Source organism: Struthio camelus, chromosome W (assembly GCF_040807025.1).
Source record: "Struthio camelus isolate bStrCam1 chromosome W, bStrCam1.hap1, whole genome shotgun sequence".
NCBI lineage: Eukaryota > Metazoa > Chordata > Aves > Struthioniformes > Struthionidae > Struthio > Struthio camelus.
The window spans coordinates 17,876,167-17,898,302 of NC_090981.1; the positions used below are offsets into that span (position 1 = coordinate 17,876,167).

The 22,136-nt window shown below is 39.0% G+C and overlaps 1 protein-coding gene across 17 annotated transcripts in view; it reads right to left on the reverse strand.

Moving 5' to 3' along the window:
• LOC104150276 (complex III assembly factor LYRM7) overlaps nucleotides 1-22,136 on the reverse strand; it is a 38,018-nt gene that overhangs the window by 12,683 nt on the left and 3,199 nt on the right. For 4 of the 17 annotated variants that reach the window (XM_068924809.1, XM_068924806.1, XM_009684428.2 and 1 more), the window contains exons 3-5: nucleotides 20,718-20,788; nucleotides 18,651-18,732; nucleotides 10,099-10,741 (exon numbers count right to left, since the gene is read on the reverse strand). In XM_068924809.1, the coding sequence (XP_068780910.1) occupies nucleotides 10,665-10,741; nucleotides 18,651-18,732; nucleotides 20,718-20,788 (230 nt within the window). In that variant the 3' untranslated portion in view covers nucleotides 10,099-10,664. Of the gene's footprint in view, nucleotides 1-9,848; nucleotides 9,951-10,098; nucleotides 10,742-10,915; nucleotides 10,964-11,228; nucleotides 11,390-16,716; nucleotides 16,879-18,650; nucleotides 18,733-20,717; nucleotides 20,789-22,136 lie in introns of those variants that run through there. The other 13 variants (XR_011137271.1, XR_011137272.1, XR_011137267.1 and 10 more) reach the window with 8 other exon arrangements.

The following is a 22,136-nucleotide window of genomic DNA, read 5'->3' on the forward strand; positions in this document are numbered from 1 at the left end:
TGGGAACCAGGTTGCAGGGAAAGTCCTGCTTGTATAACGCACCCTCATTTTTTCTTGGATGAAGCTAAGGTTTCAGCCTATCCAGTTTAATCTTTGGGACAGGAGATCAGGCTCCTTAAGCTCCTCTGGGAGCCAAAATGTTTTCTGTCATGTAGAGCTCTGAGAAAGTAATCCCAAACAAAATATGGAATCAGATTTTAAATTAAATGCCAATGATCAACTCCATTTAGATCTTTAGTTTATCTGTCTTTTCTACAAAGATACACATAATAAATGAGCCTAACGCACAGACAAGAGGCATAAAACACCTATGGCATTTGAAGTGTTCATATTCATCTAAGGTTATCTAAGGACATGTTCAAATACACAGATGGACGAATAACTAGAATACCTTATTAGGCCAGAACTTACTGTTCAAAAATTATCCCTTAAGTCATTTCATAGCCGTTAAATCACTACTGTAGTATATGTAAAAGCATAAAGGTGAGCAAAACAAATTTGAGGAAGTTGAAGCATGTGAAGCAGCATGTAACCACTTTTTGAACGTGCACAGCTGTGTAAGCATGCAGCAGTGTGAACTTTTATGGAGTTTCTTTGACATTTTTGTTGCTTCATCCCCAAATGCCACGTACAAACACAGGTTCAAGACTTGAAGGCTGTTAGCACTCTCTGCAGCTGATTCTGTAACTGTATCTTGTAGCAATACCTATTGCTACAATACAATATATAAATAGTTAACTGTACTCCTGTATTTTTTCATAAGAGGTGCACTGGAAGTCAGTAGAAGCAGGAAACACAAGATATGAGTCACAAAGCTACTCTCTTTGAAAAGAAAGCAATCACCATAGTGAAGATCTATACAGCTCTTCTCCATGGTGCAAATTTAAAATGGCTCCAGAAATTAAATGAGTGGTTGTTACACAGTCCTTCTATTGATTTCAATATTGCTTCGGGGCTACTACTTACCCAAAGTACCCAGTACAAACATCAGCTTGGCACACTTAGAAGAATATGCCACATCCTGCTTGCTTTATGCACAGAGGTGAATTCAGTGAGATTGCTTCTGTGCATAAAGGCAGGAAAGATTTACTCCCAAGTTCCTTATTTCCCTGGCAAACTATCATTATAAAACAAGCTGCCAGTTCTGCAAGCATTTAAGCACTGCATTCAGTTGAGCTGCTTATATAAGCAAGAACATGTATTTGCTTAAACACTGGCCAGATCACATTCTAAGTAATATGCACGATAGCTGGAATTTTCATATAAAGTCATGCTTTAAGGAAGCAAGACACTCCTTACTAAACATCTCGCACTCCTGCAGCAGTAATGGTATGAGCGAGGGCTGCACACCCACGGCTTATAAACCAGTATTTCCATACAACTCCTTTCTACTTCCTTGTCGTGCGACTGCTGGCTCATGACAGGGCAACGAGAAGCTCTGGCCTTTCTGGTTTTAATGGATCCCACAAATCCACAAGCATTTACATGTTGTATACACGGCTGTCTGGCCCAGAATATGCTGCAGTTAACTCTTCTTGAAGTTCAGTAGGAGAAAAACCTATCAACCTTTCAGAAAGAACTACTGGAGAAGCTTCCACAATTTTTTGCCAAATAGGGCAGATAATTTCCCATCATTAACCATTAGAAAGAGCAGCTCTGTTCCGAATATTTGTTTCTGAAGGACAGCATGTCCGTCACAGAATGCAAAATAGGCCTTCTTATTCTTGCACAGCAACATCGTATGTCACATGCTTCACATGTTAGCATCAGTCCCTGTCTATTGAGATAGAGGGGGCATTTTGTTCCCAGTTCATGAGTAAATGACAAAAATATTGGAGGAAGAAGACTAAAACAGATAGCGGCCAACAGAAAGAAAAGACAAAGATAAAAGACATTTTTCTGTATCTGGCCTAAGACTGCTTTGTAGACTGCTCAAAGACTTTCACTGTACCCAAGTCAAAGACTGCTGTGGGCCACCATAAAATAGGCAAGCAGACTCTGCACTTAAAGACTTGAGAAGACAACCCCTCTCAACCTTGGCATAGCTGTTAAATTAACCTCACACAAGTGGAGTGCTTCCACTGATTCAAGTGGGATCGAGTTCCCACACATTGAACTTGGTGGAGATATCAGCAGTCCCTGCAAATGATTTCAGCTTTTTTTTTTTTTTTCCTCCAGGAGAAGGATATTCAGAACCCATTTGCTGGATAAGGGTTAAATAATCCAGGTTAATGCAACATTAACAGCTAGCACTTGGCAACATCCGTGAAAACGGCTCTAGCACAGACTTCCTGATGGGCATGTGTAGGAGAAGTCAAATGCGCAATGTTCACCTGTAAAATATTAAGGAAAAAAGGTCTAATGGCTCACACAGTTCTCAATTACCTGGTAGGAAGACTTCCTGCCTATAGAGATCAACAGTCTATTATTATAGAGGGCTGTACTCCCACTGAACTAAGTGCAGTACAATTTCTGCTTTTGTATTAGCTCTCTCCTTTTCTCCTAATCATCTAGTGGGGGATGATGGAGGTACAATAGGGTACGTAGGGCAGCATTTTCCACTCCAGCTGACTTCAGTGGGAGTCATGATCCATGGTTGGTTTTGTTTGTTTGTTTGACATCCCGCCTGTGTTTTTCCTGCTTAAATGTCATTGTCTTAGCCCCACTTAACAGCCTGTGAAACCATCCTACTATTACCTTTCCTTCTGGAAACAAGTGATTGCTTGGAGGATAGCCACATTGTGAAAGTATGCTATTGTACACCATCCAAAAATCTGGCTCATTCTGCTGTGTTTCCTTATGTATATGGATGCTTACTTGGAGGTAATTACTACTTAGCTACTCTTAATTTGTTTATAATTTCACATTCAAAAGTTTATAAAATATTCTCTTTCTTGATCTGTTTTAATAAATATTTTTGTTAACTTTTTGCCTCTCTGTTCAGTAACCTTTAGCAATTTCCAAATACAAACTAGTAATTCATAAAATAACAAAATTCTTCTTGATTCCTTTCCTCTTACTAAAACTTAGAGAGTCACATTACTTCCACAAAGGAAGTTTTCCTAGTTATTTTTCTAGGATTCAACAGGATTTTAATTTCAAAACCATGCCAGATGTTACAAGTAGTTCAGTTCAGATGCTTTCATGCTTTTTCTGCTCTGTGCAATTTCAGTTTTCCCTGTTTATTTTCCTTCTTTGACCTGGAGCAGAGGAAGTTACACTTAGGATAAATCATTGGGAGGTCAATTGACTTAGCTTCTGTGATGATTTGAGTTACTGTATATTTGAACAACTGACTTGAAATAGTTATTTCATTTGTTAGAAAATTGAGTTTTAAATAAATGAAACTGTACAAAAACACAATGATGAAATTTGCAGTAAGCTTTACTAGATCTCTTCATCACAGAAGCAAGGTATTGTGTGCGTCTATGTTTTTTTAACTCCTTTCTTCCCTGGCATATTTGGAGTCCTCTACCCTAAAACCATGATGGACTCTGCGTGCCAGCATTTTCATCTTTCTTCTCCATTTTAAATACTTGCCATTTCAAATATTAAGTGAAAAATGGTTAAAAAATTGTGAAAGAAACCTCTATATTCATCTTAAAGCAGAAATGGAAACTACAAATCTGTTATAGAGGAGCAGGGAAGGGTGTCAAACTGCATGCTGTCATGTGTGATTCATTATTTCATGTAACTGGTATATCATAACATGTATGTCACCTGACAAAGGCAGGTACTGTACCATTTATAAGTCCACCCCAGGTCTTTGGTCCTTGGAATCATAAATCCCCTAAATGTTTTTTTTTAATGCAGCAGCTAAAGCAAAACTGTAATGACGAGCACACACGCCATAGGTCTGCCTGCCTGAAGCTTTTCTCCATGGCTTCTTCTCTAAATACACATTAGAAACTCTGCAAAATGAACCTCACTAGTCCTACAGTTTTCTTTCCCCCTCCCCCCCCCCGTTTTTTTTTCAAGGTATAGTATTAGTCCCACATTAAATTGCCATGCTTCATTGCAGCTTATACACTTATAATCTGGACTACATCTGAGGTTCTTATATGATCCTCCTCATCATAGTATCTTGAGTTTTACAATTCACTTACAGGGGAAATTCTCTTGCTTCCTTCTCCATAAGGAATCAAGATACACAAGGAAGTCTCCCTAAGTCATTGCAGATGAGTATTTATTTATTCAAGTCCCTGAATGCAATTGAAATAAAGCAATGACTTAGGCAAAATTATACAGGAAATTTGGTACAAAACAGATAACTGAAGCTTAATCTTTCTGCTCAAAGGAGCTACTTTCCTGGCCATGTTGCAGTCTTAATTATGACTGCACTTAAACATAACCAAGTGCAAAACAAATACTTCTTTTGCTTTTATTATTTCTCTGCTCAATTTTATTTTCTATATCTCTTTAGACCACATATATTCATTCTGCATTCTACCTTTAGTTGCTCTGCAGACTAGAATTAAACAATGCAAAACTGACACTTGCTTATAGTGGAAAATTGTTTGAATAACCATTTGGAATATCAACATTTTTCCTTCACTAGTGCAAAAGCTGTCCTTAATATCCTTTTATTTCCTTTGCTCTTCCATCTATGAATTTTAATGCCCTCATCCTCATTCATATGCTCATTTGTTTTGCATTGCATTTATTGCTGTGACAGGAACCAAGCCCCCGGCCCCTTCCCTCCCCCTGCCCCAGCTTGTACTGGACAACTCGGCAGGTTTCAGCAAGATCACTTGTCTGCTTGAATTTCCGCAATCAACATCAATGTTCAGAGAAAATTTATTGAGGAAATCACACGCATAATTAAATGCTAGTGTCCAAAAAAATCTGGCACATTCTTAACATTAAAGGGAAACTCCTTCAGGAACTACTTCCAGCTGGGTAAGAATTCTAAGTACTATGCTGTTACAGAGGAGATCTCCTCCCTGCTGTTCCACTGTACCATGTTGGCCAAATTGCTGGAGAAAGCTTACAATATACGTAGCCTTTGAAATCCTATCCAAAGGAATTACAGCCTGACGGCCATACTCTTGGTGTTGTGACATAACTAGACATAGCTAACTATGTGGAAAGGGCAAGCCCATCCCCTCTCCTTAGAAACACTCATACTTCATGGGCTGAGTTTGTGCTGACTCTCCAAAAATCCCACAGGGAACTGACTTCAGGCTGTACCTCTGCAACAGTTGGGAAGAAATCTGAAGCAGAGGGTAGCAGCCTTTCCAAAGAGAAAATGTATGAATGGACAGATAAAGATCTCAACAGAAACATCAGTGTTGCTTCATCTGCAGGTGGAGAACAAATGGAACAAAGGTTTTCATCTTAAATACACACCTAGAATGGGAAAGAAGTGTTGCAATGACCTTTTGATTTTTTCCTTTACAGACTGCCTGGAAAAGGTACAGAGTATTGTACGGGTTGCAGTCTGCTCTTTTTCACTGCCACAGCTCTCCTGCACAGAGCGCAGAATGACAAAATACTTCATGCTCAGCTAGGGAGATGTCTTTCATCTGCAAAGGGTAGTCCAGGGCCAGGTGTATCAACCTTTGCATAAAGCCACTGACCTCAGAGGAAAGGGCTGCCACTGCTGCACTCGCAGGTGAAACAGGAGAACTTCTCTCACTTTAATGGTCTAGCATGGAGGGTGCTGTTTTCCCTCCCAGCTTCTACAGACCGTAGTTTCACTGGCTGTTTATTTAATACTGACTAATCCTGGAATCAAGCGATAGCTTTACCAGTAGGGGAGATGGAAAGCTGAAGCACATACTGTGTGAGAAAAAGGAAAGCATAATATGAAAAGCAAATGCTTTTACTCCTCTTTCAGATGCGATCTAGATTATTAAAACGCTAACTAAAAGATTTGGTAAGAAAAAGAGCAAATTATTTAAACTTACTGCTGTTTAACAAAGTACTTAAAGACATGTCCTTCCTCTCTTTTCTTCTCTCCAGATTCATTCTTTCTAAAAACAAATGTACCGAAAACTGAACTTTAAAAAAGTGAATGAAGCTTTCGTAAAAACACATTGATGAAGTCTTATACCAGAATTAGAGAGAACTGGGCATCTACAGATTTACATAGCCCATTTAAACAACATATCTTATACCTGCAAAGATCGCTGAATTTCTACTAGAGTTATCAAAACATCAGAACTTTGCAGCTGTAAAATAACAGCCTTAACGCTGAATTCATTTTGCGATTTGTGCTTAATTCCAAATACAGTTAAATATCAAAGACTTCACAGCCCACTAAACTCCAGAATTTAGGATAAACTGCATTTTCCATTGCAAGCAGTTTGGAAAAAGTTATCTAAGGCAGGGAAGTATTAGGACTCAGCTCTTCCTGTAAGTTGGTCAGCCTTTATTTTTAGTTTTCAATTGTCAGTATTTTTTTCCCTTTTGTAAAGGAAGTGTAAAGAACTGCCAGTACTTGAGGCTAAATTACTTTATTTACAGGTCCAGCATGACACAAACAGCACTGATGAAACTATACAGCATTCAGTCTAGTCCAGCACCTTCAGCTGGCACGACCTCTAATGTAAAGGAATAAAAGCTAAGACTACGTTACGTTTAGTTACTGGCTTGTTGATCTCACACTACCTGAAAAAACGCCCCTGAAAACTCAGCACCTTGGGGAAGGTACAAGCTACTTTTCCAGATTAAATTCTTAATGCTACTTCTACATCAACTCTTTGTGGGGTCACATTGTGGTGTAGGATAACAGTCCCTGTAAAAATAGCCACTAAACGCTTCCTTTACTGAAGTGCCTGGGAATAGTGCACAGCAAGGGATTCACTCAGCCATGCTAAATTAGAAAAGCCATCTTATTTCACTGGAAGACCATAAAGGCTTCCAACTCAAATCCTATACTTGCAAAATAAATCAATTCATAGATTAAGTCTGTCATCTGGCTGCTTTACAAACAGCAGACTATAGCAAACATACTAATATTGTGTTTGATCCCTATCCTGAGCTACTGCTCACAGAGAAAAAGGTAGGAAACCTCGTACTTTGAAAACGTCAAAGGAGAGGGAAAGGTGTTCAGAACAGAAACAAACCGATATTTAAACAGGAAATATTTCTAGGCTGTAATTAATGCTTTCATTAAAGCTACAGTGCACACAAAGCCAAGATTTCCTGAAGGAGAATGCCAGATCAGAAGACTCCAGCAACAGAGACCTCTGTGGTAAATGATGTTAAAAGCTGAAGCGCTTAGATATTTTATTAAGCGCAATCACTGAGGTGACATTTGTTCTACCAACCACTGCATAAAGCACGTGACTACCTTGTGCAGACCTACTGAAACTAACCTTTACACCAGCGAGCTTAGGTACTGCTAAATAACACTGCTGGTTTATCCATATAGGTCATGGAGGCCCCTCTGCGACTTTAGTAAATACCCAGCAGAATAGACCATACTGACCTCTTTGCTACAGTAGCTGAATTATAGCAGATCTGACGAAGCAGAGTTATCCCTTTTTAACAGAAGATTTCCTGCCTGACTGCATAAGATTCCTACAGGGTTTTATTTTTATAATATCTAGTTACAGATTAAGCTGCAATTTAAAGAGATACTACCTTTATGCCTTTTCTTATAAGGCTGATGATGCGTATTCTGGAAGGAAGGCACACAGAAGGAAGGCACTGCTCTAAAATTCTGCAGCTCCAGTAAACCTGAAGAAGTTTAACATGGTTGAATCATGCTATTATAAGCCTATCAAATCCCAGTTTCTCTTAAAGAGAATCAATCTTCTCCTCTCCTGTGTCATTAAGTGAAAGCCCCTGTAATGCTTTAGACAAAGTTTCAACTAACACTTCAAACTTTGAAGAAGGAATGTAACAAAACTTCCTTTCTTCCTTAAAAAAAAATTCAAGTATATACTAGGACAAAGCCAGTAGTCTCAAGAACAGACCCACTGTCATAATGAAACGAAAATGAAAATGTAAGCTGTGGGAGAGGATTAGATACTGGAACGTGAACCAACAGGTAAACAGGGACTCACAGGAGGAGGAATAACCACTACCACCAACTAAAGCATAGAGAAGCCTTCAATTACCAGTTGCTCATTAAGTAGGGTTGTGAGAGTCTTTCAAGGTTAGAAAGTTCAATTTGCAGAAAGTAAAGAACGGCTGGGCTAGACAGGGTAACTTTAAGATACTTTTAGGCTCAATTCCCTATCCCATGTCTGGAAACTCCCCAGACTCTCATATAAGATCACCCTGAAACAAAAGCAACTAATAGGTTTGTCAGTCTCTTACGTTAGCAGTCTTTTGTGTATCAGCTTGATTTTCCTCATCTCAGCACTTGAAAATTCAGTTAGTGTCTGCTGCGCAGGAATGCACAAGGACAGCAGGAACATGGAATGTTAATGCAGCAGAACCATAAACATACTGCACAGGAGAGTAAGGAGAATTTTATTCCTACGGCCATTAAATCCTATCAACTTCTCTGATCATGTCCTTCACTTTCAGCAGTTGTATACAATATTCAGGTGAGTCATGCCATATTTTTATTAAGAGTACTGAAGGTATAAGCAAAATGAAGCACAACAACACTTGTGGAATTCCGAGTCTGAGCCTGTAAGCTGCCTTTTCTGCACTAACTTCCTATTCATGTGTTAATTCATATTAAAAATGAAAGTCCAAAACACATGACAGCAGTACGAGAACAAAATAGTCATGTGAAAATAGTTTCTCTACTCGCAGTTTCCTCATATCGTGCAGAAGACTGCCATCTGCTGCTGACACCACTGTTTTTAAGTATATATTTTGCATGCATGGTAATGGGCAATACATCACTACTGAAAAGCTGAAAACCTACTAAGACTTACAGTTCTATGACACCAATCTGAAAAATAAAGTCACTAGTACACTAGTATTCCCGTAGCCTAAAGCAAGGATCTGTGAGAGACGAATTCCCCCCTAACTCCAGCATGCCGTGGGATCTATACCTTAATGGCTGTATAATATGTCATTCCTGCCCAGCCCTAGCTTAATCGTTTCTGCTTCAGAATTAGTCACTTTGCTTGAGCTGATGCTCCGTTTTGTTTTCCCTTTACAAATGCAACTACCATCTATTCTCTCTCCCTTGCCCCCCCTTACCATGCTCCTTAAGGAAAAGGCAACAAAAGTTAAGGTTGCAAAGGGATGGGAAACCAGGAGCAAGATACAGCTTGTCCTCAGGGAAGGAAAAGACGCAGAGGCCTAGAACAGCGCATCCATGATGGACCAAGACGTGTTCTCTGGTAGAGCCACCAGATTACAACAAACGAGTAAGAACTACACTCATTTCATTCTACCCCCAATTATTCACCTGATGCCTTTGAGCCACAGTGGAGGGAATATCAGTGGAACACCTGAACCCATCATAAGCTGAAGGAGGGATTACTGACAACGTATTCTCTGCTGGCTACCCTGCCTGTGGCGGGCAGAGGTGGCAGTTTTAAGAAAAGGAGTACTTGCCCCGTTGCCACTTGGTATGAGGGGAAAAAACTGGATGCAGGCACTACTTTTCTGTTCTAACCAGCAAGTGAAGCCAAGTCAGAAGCTACAGGGAGATGCAATATTGGCACCTTGAAGGCTTATTAAAAATAAACAGTGTCACTGGGATCCGAAAGAGGGCTGGGAGGTAGCACTTTGCTACCTTACTTTTGTGTGGTATTACATTTATTTAGATCTCAGTATGGTTCCTGTTACTGATTTCACACAGAGAAGACTCTATACTCACTGTAGTTATATCTGGTTCCAATTCAAATTAAAGTGAACAGATCCATATGATTAATTCAGTGAGAAAGAAAAGATTCTCTATTAAAAAAATGCAAGCAATAAGGGCTTACCAGGGCTGCACCAGAAATTCCCTCTACACAAGTCAGATCACTTGAGACTACATAAGTTTCAAAAGCAATCATCCTCTTTGATAAATGCCTCAGGAAGCCACTCTGTAATCACAAGATAAATCAAAAGCCTTAAATCCATAAACCATATGATCTAAACCAACATTCTTAGCTTAGGTTATGGCTGAATTCTCTTGTTCCACTGCCATTCAGATACGCATATGTTCTCCAGGAGAAGGAAAACACTACACACTTTCCCATCTGCAAAATCTGAATAATTTATTCAGATTAACCTTAAAGAACTCTTTAAAACATCACAGTATATTAGTGTACAGTTCAGAAATCATGCTTTTGCTACAAAGCATAAATTTAATGGTAAACCACAAGATGTTTTGTCATTTTTTCAAAGCAGCATATCATTGATGACAAACCTGCAAACATATATTGTCAGGACTAAGAACTGCATTTAGTTTTGTGAAACCACTGAATTGCCACGGAGCAATCTGTATGAGAACTGTCATAATTGACAACATCCATTGTTGGCGGAAGTAACACAGTTCAGAAGTATATTTTTAGGAAAACAGTATGTGTCTTAAGTTTCTATGGAAATATTAATATCTTCCAGACAAGAGAAGTATCCTGCAGAACTGCATGATGGTATCATAATGCACAGAAAAGGTGTTTTGGTTTTCATCTCTGTTTTCCTGTTAACAGTATTTACTATTTTCCAAATTTAGTTTTTAAGACAGGTATCTGCTACTGGTTTTCAGAGATCTCATTACAGGATATTAACCTTTGGGGGAGAAGGGCATATTTTCCTCAGGACTGATGCTTTTTTGTTGGTTTATCAAAGTAAGGAGTGTTGTCTTGTAGCAGATCTTTCCTCGGTACAAGCACTGTAACAGGAGAAAAAAAACTGTAAGAATTATATTTTCTGGAAAACATTATTTAAAATGATAAAGTTGTTTTTACATTTGCAAACAACAGATCAGGTTACTAAAATGAGAGTCTGGTAAGCTGACAAGCAGCATAACGATAACTATCTAAGACAAAACTGTATTAACGTTTACCTTCTGTTTGTCAGAATATCTCCTTCAGCTTTTTTCCCTTTAAAAGCCCTGAAAATATTTTAATGACATTAAGAATCCATAAAAAGGGCAAAGCGCTGCAGTATCTTTTAGCAAGAGAGAGAACGACAATTTTAACACTGCTGACAATCCTGAATCACATTATGTTTACTTAAACAGTTTCAAAAATGAGCATTACATTTGACCTATCCCCTCCCCCCCCAGCTGATTTAAGGTCCATAACATTTATCTAGTTACACCTGTTTCAAAGGCCAGCAGAAAATGAAAGAATCAAATGAAAGTCGTCACCACTAACTCTTCAAAGAACAGCAGCATGTTGGGGTTTGCCTAATTATGCGCCATTTTAAACCGCTCCTGGCTCAAAGTTCTGGCCATCTGGCTCTTCAGATATTGGCTTGGCCTTTCTGCACGCAGGGAAGGAGCTGTGTCATGTCACATTTGCTCAAGTAGCTGCAACTAAAGCACAAAGGGCTGAAAGCATAATGCTATACTTCAACTAGGTCAGATACTAAAGGTACAGTAAACCTGTAAAACATTGTGCGCGTGCATGCCTGTGTGCGTAACACGGAGTAACGTTCCGTCCAAAGTACGCTGTTTCCCTATATATCCTGAGAAAGAAAACTGATTTCCTCAAGGATATGTTTCTTTTGCATCTGTGGATTGATACTGATGCATTTAGTAAGTTTCTAAGACCTTTACATAAAAATTCAATTGCATTTCTCTTAAAGACAAACACAGACGAGTAAATTAGGACAAATCATGTTGATATATACAGCTACAACACGTGCATGAACGAAATAAAAAAAGAAACAAAAAAGATTTAGATTTAAACTAATCAAAAAACAAAACAAAAGCTCCAAATAGATAAAGACTGAAAGAAGAGTATTTTTTACCTTCCTTTTCAAAGCTAAGTTTTGAACATACACAGTCAACAGAGCAAATCAAAATCATCAGGACATACTGCATGCGTGGTGTATCACTAAAATGTAAGCTTTACTTTTATCAGCTTAATTTGAAATTGAAGTAGAATCAATAGAACCAAGACATTCGTATGCTAGTGAATAATGTGACTCAGACTGAAACATTTCGCAAAACAATTTTCAGAAAGGTTGTCCAATACGACCAACAAGCTTGTAACTCAAAATGTCTTCTCTTTAGTAAGCAATACCCTCCCTAATTTAATTTAAAAGATTTATCACTGAATCCAAACATGACTATACTCTGCTTTGTCTCAGATTCTTATTAATAAAAGAGTAACGTTGCCCTATGCACTGCATCCAAAGTCATGACAGCACCGAATAATCTCATTTCATTAGACAAAGTATGTTCACCTTATGAGTATTCTTCACTATCCAAACCTAGTTCTGGCTTTTGTTTTCAGAATATATACGAAATAGGTATTTTAGAGATGTAAGTTTGCAAAAAACCCCACCAGGTAGCTAAATTACATATTGTCAGCTATAATACAAAAAGCTAAGCATGAGAAGATTCTGACAGTAACTCGCCTAGGGAAACAAGCTACAGCAGTAGGTTCCTGAAAGTTCTTACCCAGCTTCTCCTTCCTCTCTCTTCTTTCATGCAACATAACAATTAATTCTTTTTGTTTGCTTGTTTGTTTGTTTTTGCTCAGGATGAAATAAGGGCACTACACTATGTTAAATACAGCCCAAATATAAATATTTTATAACACTGATTTTTTTCCAAGCAGGCCAATATACTTCCTATAATAGCAAACTGAACCTTCATCTACAAGGTTTCTAAAACAAACATACAGCACCCGAAATGAAACACTATGAAAAGTAAACTTCTCAACGAAATTCACTTAACTTCTCATTTGCAAACAAAGAGCAATTCAGCCTGCCACTTTAGGGTATATTACGGGAGATTTTGAATGTTTTTACTATACTTTAATAACTAAAAGAAGAGCTTATTACGAAGCAAGTTAAGTTCACGCTATTTCTTTCATTCCGAAAACTGTAAACTAGAAAACCATAAATAACAGAATGTTTCCATTGTCTATTAAACTTTCCTCTCTTGGACAACTGAAAGGTTTTAAAGACTCACTTATTCTTGTTCCTGCAAATGAAAATATTTCCACCTTTTTTTTTTTTTTTTTTAATAAAATGAAGCCCAAGCCTGTCATTTAATACAGGAACATACAATAAAGCAGCAAGGCAGCTAACTGTAATTCTATCAGCACGATAAAAGTCAAGACGGAGCGTGAAGATTAAGGATCAGAAAGGACGATTTTGCTCTGCTACAAATTCTTTAACCATAGCCATACTGGAATTGAACACCTGTACAATTTACTACACCTAAAAGCTCAGACGGCTTTGCTTTACAAGCAGGCAGGGATGGAAACAGCAGGATGAGACAGTCAGTAAAAAGGAACAGCAGTGGAAACTACACCTATTTATAGGTACAATTTGACATAGCACTCACGATGCTATTCAGCATAAACAGCTAACGAAACACAGACACAATTGTCTCAGATCCCTAGAAATTCTGAACTTGTTTCTAGAAATTTTCTAATGACATACTCTGTACTGCCACTGACATGAAGTTCTAGTAAGTGCTATACTAGATTTGCCTAGTTCAAAGTGCTATCTGACAGTATTCAAAACTAGATTCTCAGGAAAGGTGCAAACGCACTAAGACCTGCTTACAGAACAGCATTTAGGGGTGAACTTTTTGCTACAGGTTGACATACTGTGGCATAAAAATCTATATATTCTTTCTGGAAAGGAAGTAACTTTTATTCATTTAATTACAATATGAAGCTGAACATCAAGTTTGATTTTCTGCTTTTGTACTTGTTGAGTAACACATTGCTACTGGTCTCAAAGACTACTCTGCCACGACCTTTATGAATTATTCATTGTGTAAAATAAAAATGTAATTCTTTTTATCAGCTTTGAATTGAAATTCTAACTTCATTGAATACTCTCCTGTCCTGGTATAATGAAAAAGTACAACAGGAATACCTATCCATTCTATCCATTTTTATGCTATTCATTGTTATACTGTGAACTTTTATCATGATGCTTTGGAATTCCTTTCTAAACATTCCTGATATTCTACTAGAGGATTACCAATCAAGACTTCAAATATTTCTCACTTCAGTATATATTCCAAACACACACATTAAAACACACAACTTTCACACTATGATGGCAGTTTTGAGGTTTGTTTTGTTCTTGAATATTCAAGTAAACCATAACTGATCAGTTACTTTTTGTATCATCTCATACAAATTACTATAGTAAGATCAATTATACAGTGATAAGCAAAGCTTAGATCTATCCAAAACAAATATAGGAAAAAATATTAACAGGCAAGAGTGACGTCCTCTGCGTTTATAGGCAGGTCAAATGCACTCTGTACAGATTCACTCCACGTTTTCTTGCTGCAGGACAAAGTCTTCCTGACTAATACTGGAACCTGGAAGACTTTCTTCTTCCACACAGACCTCGGTGTCAGCGTTTCTCCAAAAGGTCTATAAAAATCAAGTTCTATTATTGTCTGAATACCCTGCAGGAGCTGGGAAGCTAGCAGCCTTCAGGAATGGGGTAAGTACTTTAACCCGTTGCCTTGAAACGGCTCTTAAATGAGCTGAAGTTCCTTGTTACTGGAGGACTGAGGAGTGGCAAAGTGGGGCAAAGTGCCAGTTTGAAGAACAAGATGATTTCAGAGGAGATCCGGGGAATGAGACTCTCAAACCAGACGTCTCTACTAGGTAATTAGCCAAACCACCAGCAAAATTCCTAAAAAATCACAGAATTGTTGAGGTTGGAAGGGACCTCTGGCGATCATCTAGTCTGACCTCCTGCAAAAAGGAGGGTGAGCTAGAACAGGCTGCCCAGGACCGTGTCCAGTCAGGTTTTGAACATCTCCAAGGATGGAGACTTCAGAAACTCTCCAGGCTACCTGTTCCAGCATTCAACAACCCTCAAAGTAAAAAAAGCTTTTTCTGTTCAAACGGAATTTCCTGTATTTCAGTGTGCCCACTGCCTCTTATCCTGTCACTGTGCACCACTGAGAAGAGTCAGGCTCCGCCTTCTCTACTCCCTCCTTCCTCCCCATCATGTATTTACACACATTGGTAAGATCCCACCAAGTCTTCCTTTTGGCTAAGCAGCCCCAGCTCTCTCAGCCTGTTCTAATAGGACAGAGGCTGCAATCTCTTAACTATCTTCATGGCCCTTCACTGGACTCGCTCCAGTATGTCCATGTCTCTCTTGTACTGGGGAGCCGAGCGCTAGACACAGCACTACAGACGTAGCCTCAGCAGTGCTGAGGAAAGGGGAAGGATCACCCCCTCGGGCCTGCTGGTGACTCTCTTCCTAACACAGCCCAGGATACCATTGGCCTTCTTTGCCACAGGGGCACGTTCAACTCGTTGTCCAGAAGGATCCCCAGGGCCTTTTCTGCCAAGCGGCTCTCCTGCCAGCCGGTCTCCCCAGCACGTAGTGGTGCATGGGGTTATTCCTCCCCGGGCGCAGGACTTAGCATTTCCCTTTGTTGAACTTCATGGCATTCTTGTTTGCCCTCTTCTCCAGCCTGTCGAGGTCCCTTCGAATGGCAGCACAACCACTGGGGTGGGTATCAACCACTCCTTCCAGTTTTGTATCATCTGCAGACTTGCTGAGAGTGTACTCAGTCCCATCATCCAAGTCATTCATGAAAACGTTAAACACGTATTAGCCCAAATACCAACCTCTAGGATACACCAATAGTGACTGGCCTCTAGTTGGACTTCATGCCACTAATCACAACTGTCTGAGCCCGGCAGTTCATCCAGCTTTCAGTCCACCTCACCATCCACTTATAATAGTTAATCATTTAATCATTTTGCCTATGAGGATGATGGGAGACAACACTGAAAGCCCTGCAAAGAGCCAAGGTAAACAACACATGCTGTTCTCCCCTTGTCTATCAAGCCAGTCATTTCACTGAAGAAGGCTAACAGGTTAACCAGCCAGGCAGCATTTCTCCTTCATAAATCCATGCTAACTACTCCCACTCGCCATCCTGTCCTTGATGTATTTGGAAACAGCTTCCAGGCAGGCTGGTTCCATCACCTTCTCAGGGATTCAGATGAGGCTGACCGGCCTGTAGTTCCCTACATCCTGCTTCTGAAAACAGGAGCAATATTTCATTCTTTCAGTCCTCAGGAACCTCCCCCAATTGCCATGAGCAAAAAAGGATGACTGAGAATGGCTTTGAAATGACACTGGCCAGCTCCCTCAGCAGCTGTGTGTGTTCATCCCATCAGGTCCCATGGATGTGTCTCTGCCAAATTTGTTTAAATGCTCCCTAGCCTGATCCTCCTTTACCAAAAGTAAGTCTTCCTTGCTCCAGATTTTCCCATTGGTGCCAGGGACCTGGGATTCCTGCAAGCAAAATTTTACTGAGGCAAAGGTGGCATTTGAGTGCCTTGGCCTTTTCCATGTTCTTTGTCAAGAGGTCTTCTGCCCCATATAGGAGCACGCCCACATTTTGCATCATCTTCCTTTTGCTGCTGATATATCTCTAGAAGCCCTTCTTGTTGCCCTTTACTTCTCTTGCCAGGATCAACCCCAGGTGGGCTCGGGCTTTCTTAACACCATCGCTGCACACTCAGACAGCATTAGAACATGAATTAGCATTAGAATATGAACATGTGACCTTTGCAAGGGAAGTTCTGCCTTACAGTCTCTGTAAGAGTTCTCTGAACAGCTCTTGTGAGGCTACAGCAGTGTGCTTGGACTTCCAATAGTCCCTCACTGAACGCTTAAGAAAACAGCTGCCATATTACGAAAGAAGGTCTTGCATGGATAAATCACTGGTTAAACTGTGGGAAGCAGAGGGTAAATGAACTAGTCTCCCAATGCAGAGATGTCACAAGTGGAGTCCTGCAGGCATTTTTGCTGGAATCTGTCCTGTTCAACATATTTGTAAATAACCTGGAAAAGCAGGTGAACAATGGAGTGCTTTTTAATGATTTTATCAAAAATAATTTCATTAGGTGACAGGTCTACTTCAAAGAAACGCAGAAGGATATTAAGATTGACAGAGTAACCAATAAAATGGCTGACAAATTTATATATAGAGAAACGCAATGCAAACAGGTAAAAAAAATTATAACTTCACAGAGAAAGTGATGGACTCAAAGCTGACTATTATCATTCAGGTGAGAGTCCAATGAATACAAGATAAACTTGTAAATAAAAAAAATTAAGCACAGTGACCAGCAGCAACTAAAAAAAATGAATTTTAGGATTAGAAATTACTAGGAAATGAATGGAGAACAAAAGAGAAAACATCATTGTGCTATGGTTCAAATCCCTGGTTTGCTCATAGCGCGATGACTGCGTGCAGCTCTGATGCTTGTCTTAAGAAGGCTACAGTAAAACTGAAAAAGGTACGGAGAACGACAGTAGAATGATCACAGGCATACAGCTGTTGTTTCATATAGAAGCTATCCCATAGGTTTAAAAAAAAAGCAAAAAACACACACAGGGGAGGCAATAACAGGCTAAAAATTCACGAGCAGCTTGGCAAAAATGGATATAGACTGACAAGTAGGAGCCAGGTTCAAAACAAACTAGAGAAAGTTATTTTTCATACAGACCTTAGTAAATTCTTTGTCAACAGCACTGTGGATGTAAGAAATTTGCATGGATCACAGGGAACAAGCACATGAGAGAGAATCCACTGAGGATATCTAAAACCGTAATGGTTTCTGTCTCAGTAAACGTCCCCAGATGCTAATAGCTGGAAGATGTGAAAGTGCTATGGAAAGTATACTTGGTCTGTTCCTACTCTTTTACTGCCATCTGCTTATGACCACTGCGGAAGACATAACACTGGTCTGGACACATCTTCGGACTAAACCAGTAAAGCTGTTCTATAGTGAAATGTTTACTAGTTTAGCGAATCCAAAATTGGAAACAGTTACAAAGATTTATAAAGACCTGAGTAAAGAGAAGTGAAAGAAAACAATGTATACAGCTAAAGATTTCTCCTATCCTATACCATGCAGTGGTAAGCTGAACCTACTATTTCTCTTGAGTTTGACTACGAGGTATAAAAGGACTTCTAAACTCGGAGCAAAAATTTCAGAGTTTGAGAGGCTTTGTTTCCAGGCCATCACTGCATCACAAATCTCCCAAGATGTAATTTGGTCAGGCATATTAAAATTTAAATTGCCAGTATAAGGTTTTGGGTAGAAGACAAGACTCAAACCTAAATGAAAAAATTATTCTACGGGCAGCAAACATTAACTTGTTAGCTCTCCTCAGGCAACTTCTACCTAACTGGTAGCACCTACAGATCCTGTGACTAATTTAGAGTTAGACATATGCTGACTGACTAGCCAGTACCTGCATGCTGACTTACCAGCTAGATGCTGTCACTCCTACTGGATGAGGAGCGAAAAGAAATAACCGAGTTATAACTTCTTTTCCTCAATGATGACATTAACAGCAGTCTCTGCCTCTCTATTAAGCCTCTATAATTCATAAAATCTGCACAGAAACTTTGTATCTTTGAGATCTCTACCTCTCATAGGTAGTGACACTAATCAACAAGCTTAAATTACTAAGCCTACAGGCAGGTAAATGGACAACAGGCAGACATTTCACCTCTCTGTATCCCTATTTAGTTTTTAAGGTTGATATTTATTTACTGAATTTCAACATCTTTTAACATCTTTTTAACATGCAGCTTTACTCACGTATTTTGTCAGTATCTGTGTGAACTGCCTGAATAACAGAAGTTCTGAGAATCACTTCCACATCTGAAGCTATTTTCATAAGCTAACAAAGAAAAAAACAAAAGAGCAGAGTAATTAAAGTGATATACAATTATTCTTGTAGGCATTTTTCCATACTAGAGAGCTATTCAAATACCAAAGCCAGTCAATTCTATTATTCAGAAAGCTATCTACACATAGCTTTCATTTTGGGGATCCTGGAGTACTTTTTAAGTCGATATATCAGCTACCCTGACATACAGCACCTGAGGAAGGAAATGAGTCATCCGGCTGGTAACACACAGCAGTATAAGACTGATAAATCCAGTTAAAATTGCAAAGGAATAAGGCAGAACACAATTAGCAAAACAAGTAACTCGTTCCAATGACTATAGTCACTGGTGACTGACTTGTTTGCGTTATACCTCTGTCAGAAATAAATGAAATTGCACAAGTGAGACACTTTGGGAGACAATGTCTCTATCCACATCGGGAAGCAGTGTGTACCAACAAGAATGAATCTTTACAGCATAAGAGTTAAGGCCGAGGACTTGACAATTACACTATCTTTCTCTGCCCCGCTTTCCCCTTTAAAGTGTTTGAGCTAGGTATGATCTAGTTCCCCCTACTGAATGCCCATCAGAAGCTACAATGCGTTAAGTTTGCTCTTGAAGCATGATTTCCACTTCAGCTTCATCTTAAAAGTAATCCAGTCACATGCTGTAAGACTGCTTCACAAAACAACCCAAATTACAATAAAGGGAAACAACCCGGACAACTTAAAAAGTGAACTCCTGACCTGAACTAAAACGCTAGGGTAGATGCAGCCACTGCATCCCACATTCCAGTATTGCAGATGGTTATTCCCATCTTCTTAGGTCACTTCATACCTAAATATTTAATGTCACATTCAGAAGACATTGCAGTACTCTACTCCGGCAAAGTAAAACACGTTTGGTTGGCTAATATTCATTTTTTTACCTGATATCTAAAGCAAAACTCCCATGTTTAAACAAATAAGCGTCCAAATTCTCAAAAGTCCTCTACTATCCCTTGATTCAGTTCCTGTACAATAGTGTCACTTCAGCATAGGTATACGTTCAGTAATGACTACAACAACTTATATGATGTTCAAGGATTCTGTAGTTCTGCTGGACTTATTTCTGCAATGGACAGATGGAGGCACTTCTTTCCAACGTATCACCTCCCAGAGTTGGTAGAAACTGCATACAGGTGCCAATGACATTGTATGAATAGATTCTTAAAAGGATGAATGACAATGACTAAATCATTCTCTCAGTATGGACAGCAATAACTAAAAACATCTAAAATACAGAAGTTTCATTTCAGGCCTCAGGAAGCTTTGGAAAATTACTCAGTAAAAAGCGGTAAAAATAGCAACTGAGCAAAAGTAACTTACAAAGTGACATAACAAAGTGTTCTGTTCCTTTGGAATAAAACGTTTTCACCATGAGGAAACAAGAAACAAAAAACAGTGGTAGAATTAACACCTCTATGTTATAATAAAGTAACGACCAGTTAACAGTTCTCCCCTCGCCGCTAAAGAAGAATGACGTCTAGCTTGTGATCAGGAATCCAAATAAGTTCCCATATCTGCCATTAAGGCAAGAGATTATTTAAGTTCTCCATATCTTTGTGTACTTGTCTATACAACAAAGACAGGTAAACTTAAGTGACCCAAGCTACAGCAGATTTTCTAAGAAAAATACACAAAATATTTACATGAAAAACCAGCAAAATTAAACACTTTTCTCCCTAATTTTATTATGAGCCTCAGAATAAGTGCATCAGAGTACTAGAAGGTGCTTTTTCCTTATGTATTTGAGTGCAAGCAAAATTGTATGACATACTAGATCTATCAATGGAGGTATCAATATATTTGTAAACAAAGATCCATGGAAGCACCTTTTAGAACTCACCAGGCTCTCTGAATGTCTCAATAAATATTTTTATTAGCTCTGAGATCTTTTCAGAAAAAGGCATGAATTTTCATGCAAAATGGGGGGAAAAAATCAAAACGGGAGGTACCTCATTTATTTTCGCTGCAGATGTCTCATTTCGGTTATTTTTGAATTCTTCGTTTATCTTTTGTCTTGCAGCTAAACACAGTAAGGAAAGAAAGCATGAACAGAACAACTTTATTTTTACTTTTTCAGCAGCTCATAACCCACATTTCTAAGGCCGTTCTGACTGTCTCTGGGCAATTTGTTGATCAGGTCCGTATCTACGTTCCTTTGGCTACCTACTCCTTTCCATTAAAAAAACCAAAAACAACAAAAACCACATCCCTTTCCTGGTACAGTCAGCCCAAAGTTTTTTCAATACAAGATTTCCATGGAATTCAGGTGAGAATGTCTTATTTAGATTTAATTGGTGTAAGGATAAAATATAATACTAAGACTGCTCATCTAGTATTCTGAAATTTAAAAAAAATTAACATATAGACACTATTACTAAAAGTTTCAATTACTACAGAAGCAATATTGATTACCTGAACAGCAACTATATAAAGAGGATCAAGTCAAATGCTTAGTACAGTTAAGCATGCTTTGACTGCACTGAGGGGGGTGTGGGGGGCAAACTAAAAAAATCCCAGAAAGATCACCAAGGCTCCAAAAAGAGACACTTTCAGCAACATTATACTTCAGAAATATGGCACGAGTCTAACAACTGGGTTTTTGTTTCCACTTATAGGATGTCTGGCTACAGACACACAAAAGTTTCCTCAATGGCTGTCTATTAAAAGTGGAAGGCAATCGTTTAAAAGGAGATTTTAAGAATCATTTTCTTTCTAACTGTACTCTTTTGTCTGCTACTCAACTTTGTTTTCATTAGTCCTTCTAAGTTCATTCTCTCTTACAAAATACACACAAACACATTTGGTAAAGAAAACCAAACTGAATGTTAATTCACTCCCCTTCATCAATTGTTCTATAAACTGGAATTAACGTACCCTCCCTCTCATTAGCACTGTTGCTTCTGTTAACAAGGCTAAATAGCATTAACGACTTGATATCGTTTGTCTTTGCCACACACTCTCACAACAAACACAGGTAGAAAATGGTAAAGTTGCAAAGAAAAGTGAGAAAGAACCACATACAGTTAATGATTTCTCTTGAGCAGCTGGACTGGATGAGACAGGGAAATTACTGCTGAAATTACAGTCACCTTAAGATGGCATAAGCCAACAACGACAACAGAAGAAGTACTCCTCTCTCCTTCCCTTGCATTTTGGTTCTTGCATCACCTACTCACTGGCCCCAACAGAAGCATTAGCATAGTTATGTACTATCTGGCACTGCAGAATTGATTTGGATTAACACTAGCCACCTCCACATCCTCCAAAACGGGGAATCTTTAGCTCCCTTCTCCACCTTTCACGCTCTTTCTGAAAAGCAAAAAAAAAACTAAAACAACAACAACACCCACCCCACCTCCAGCAACACA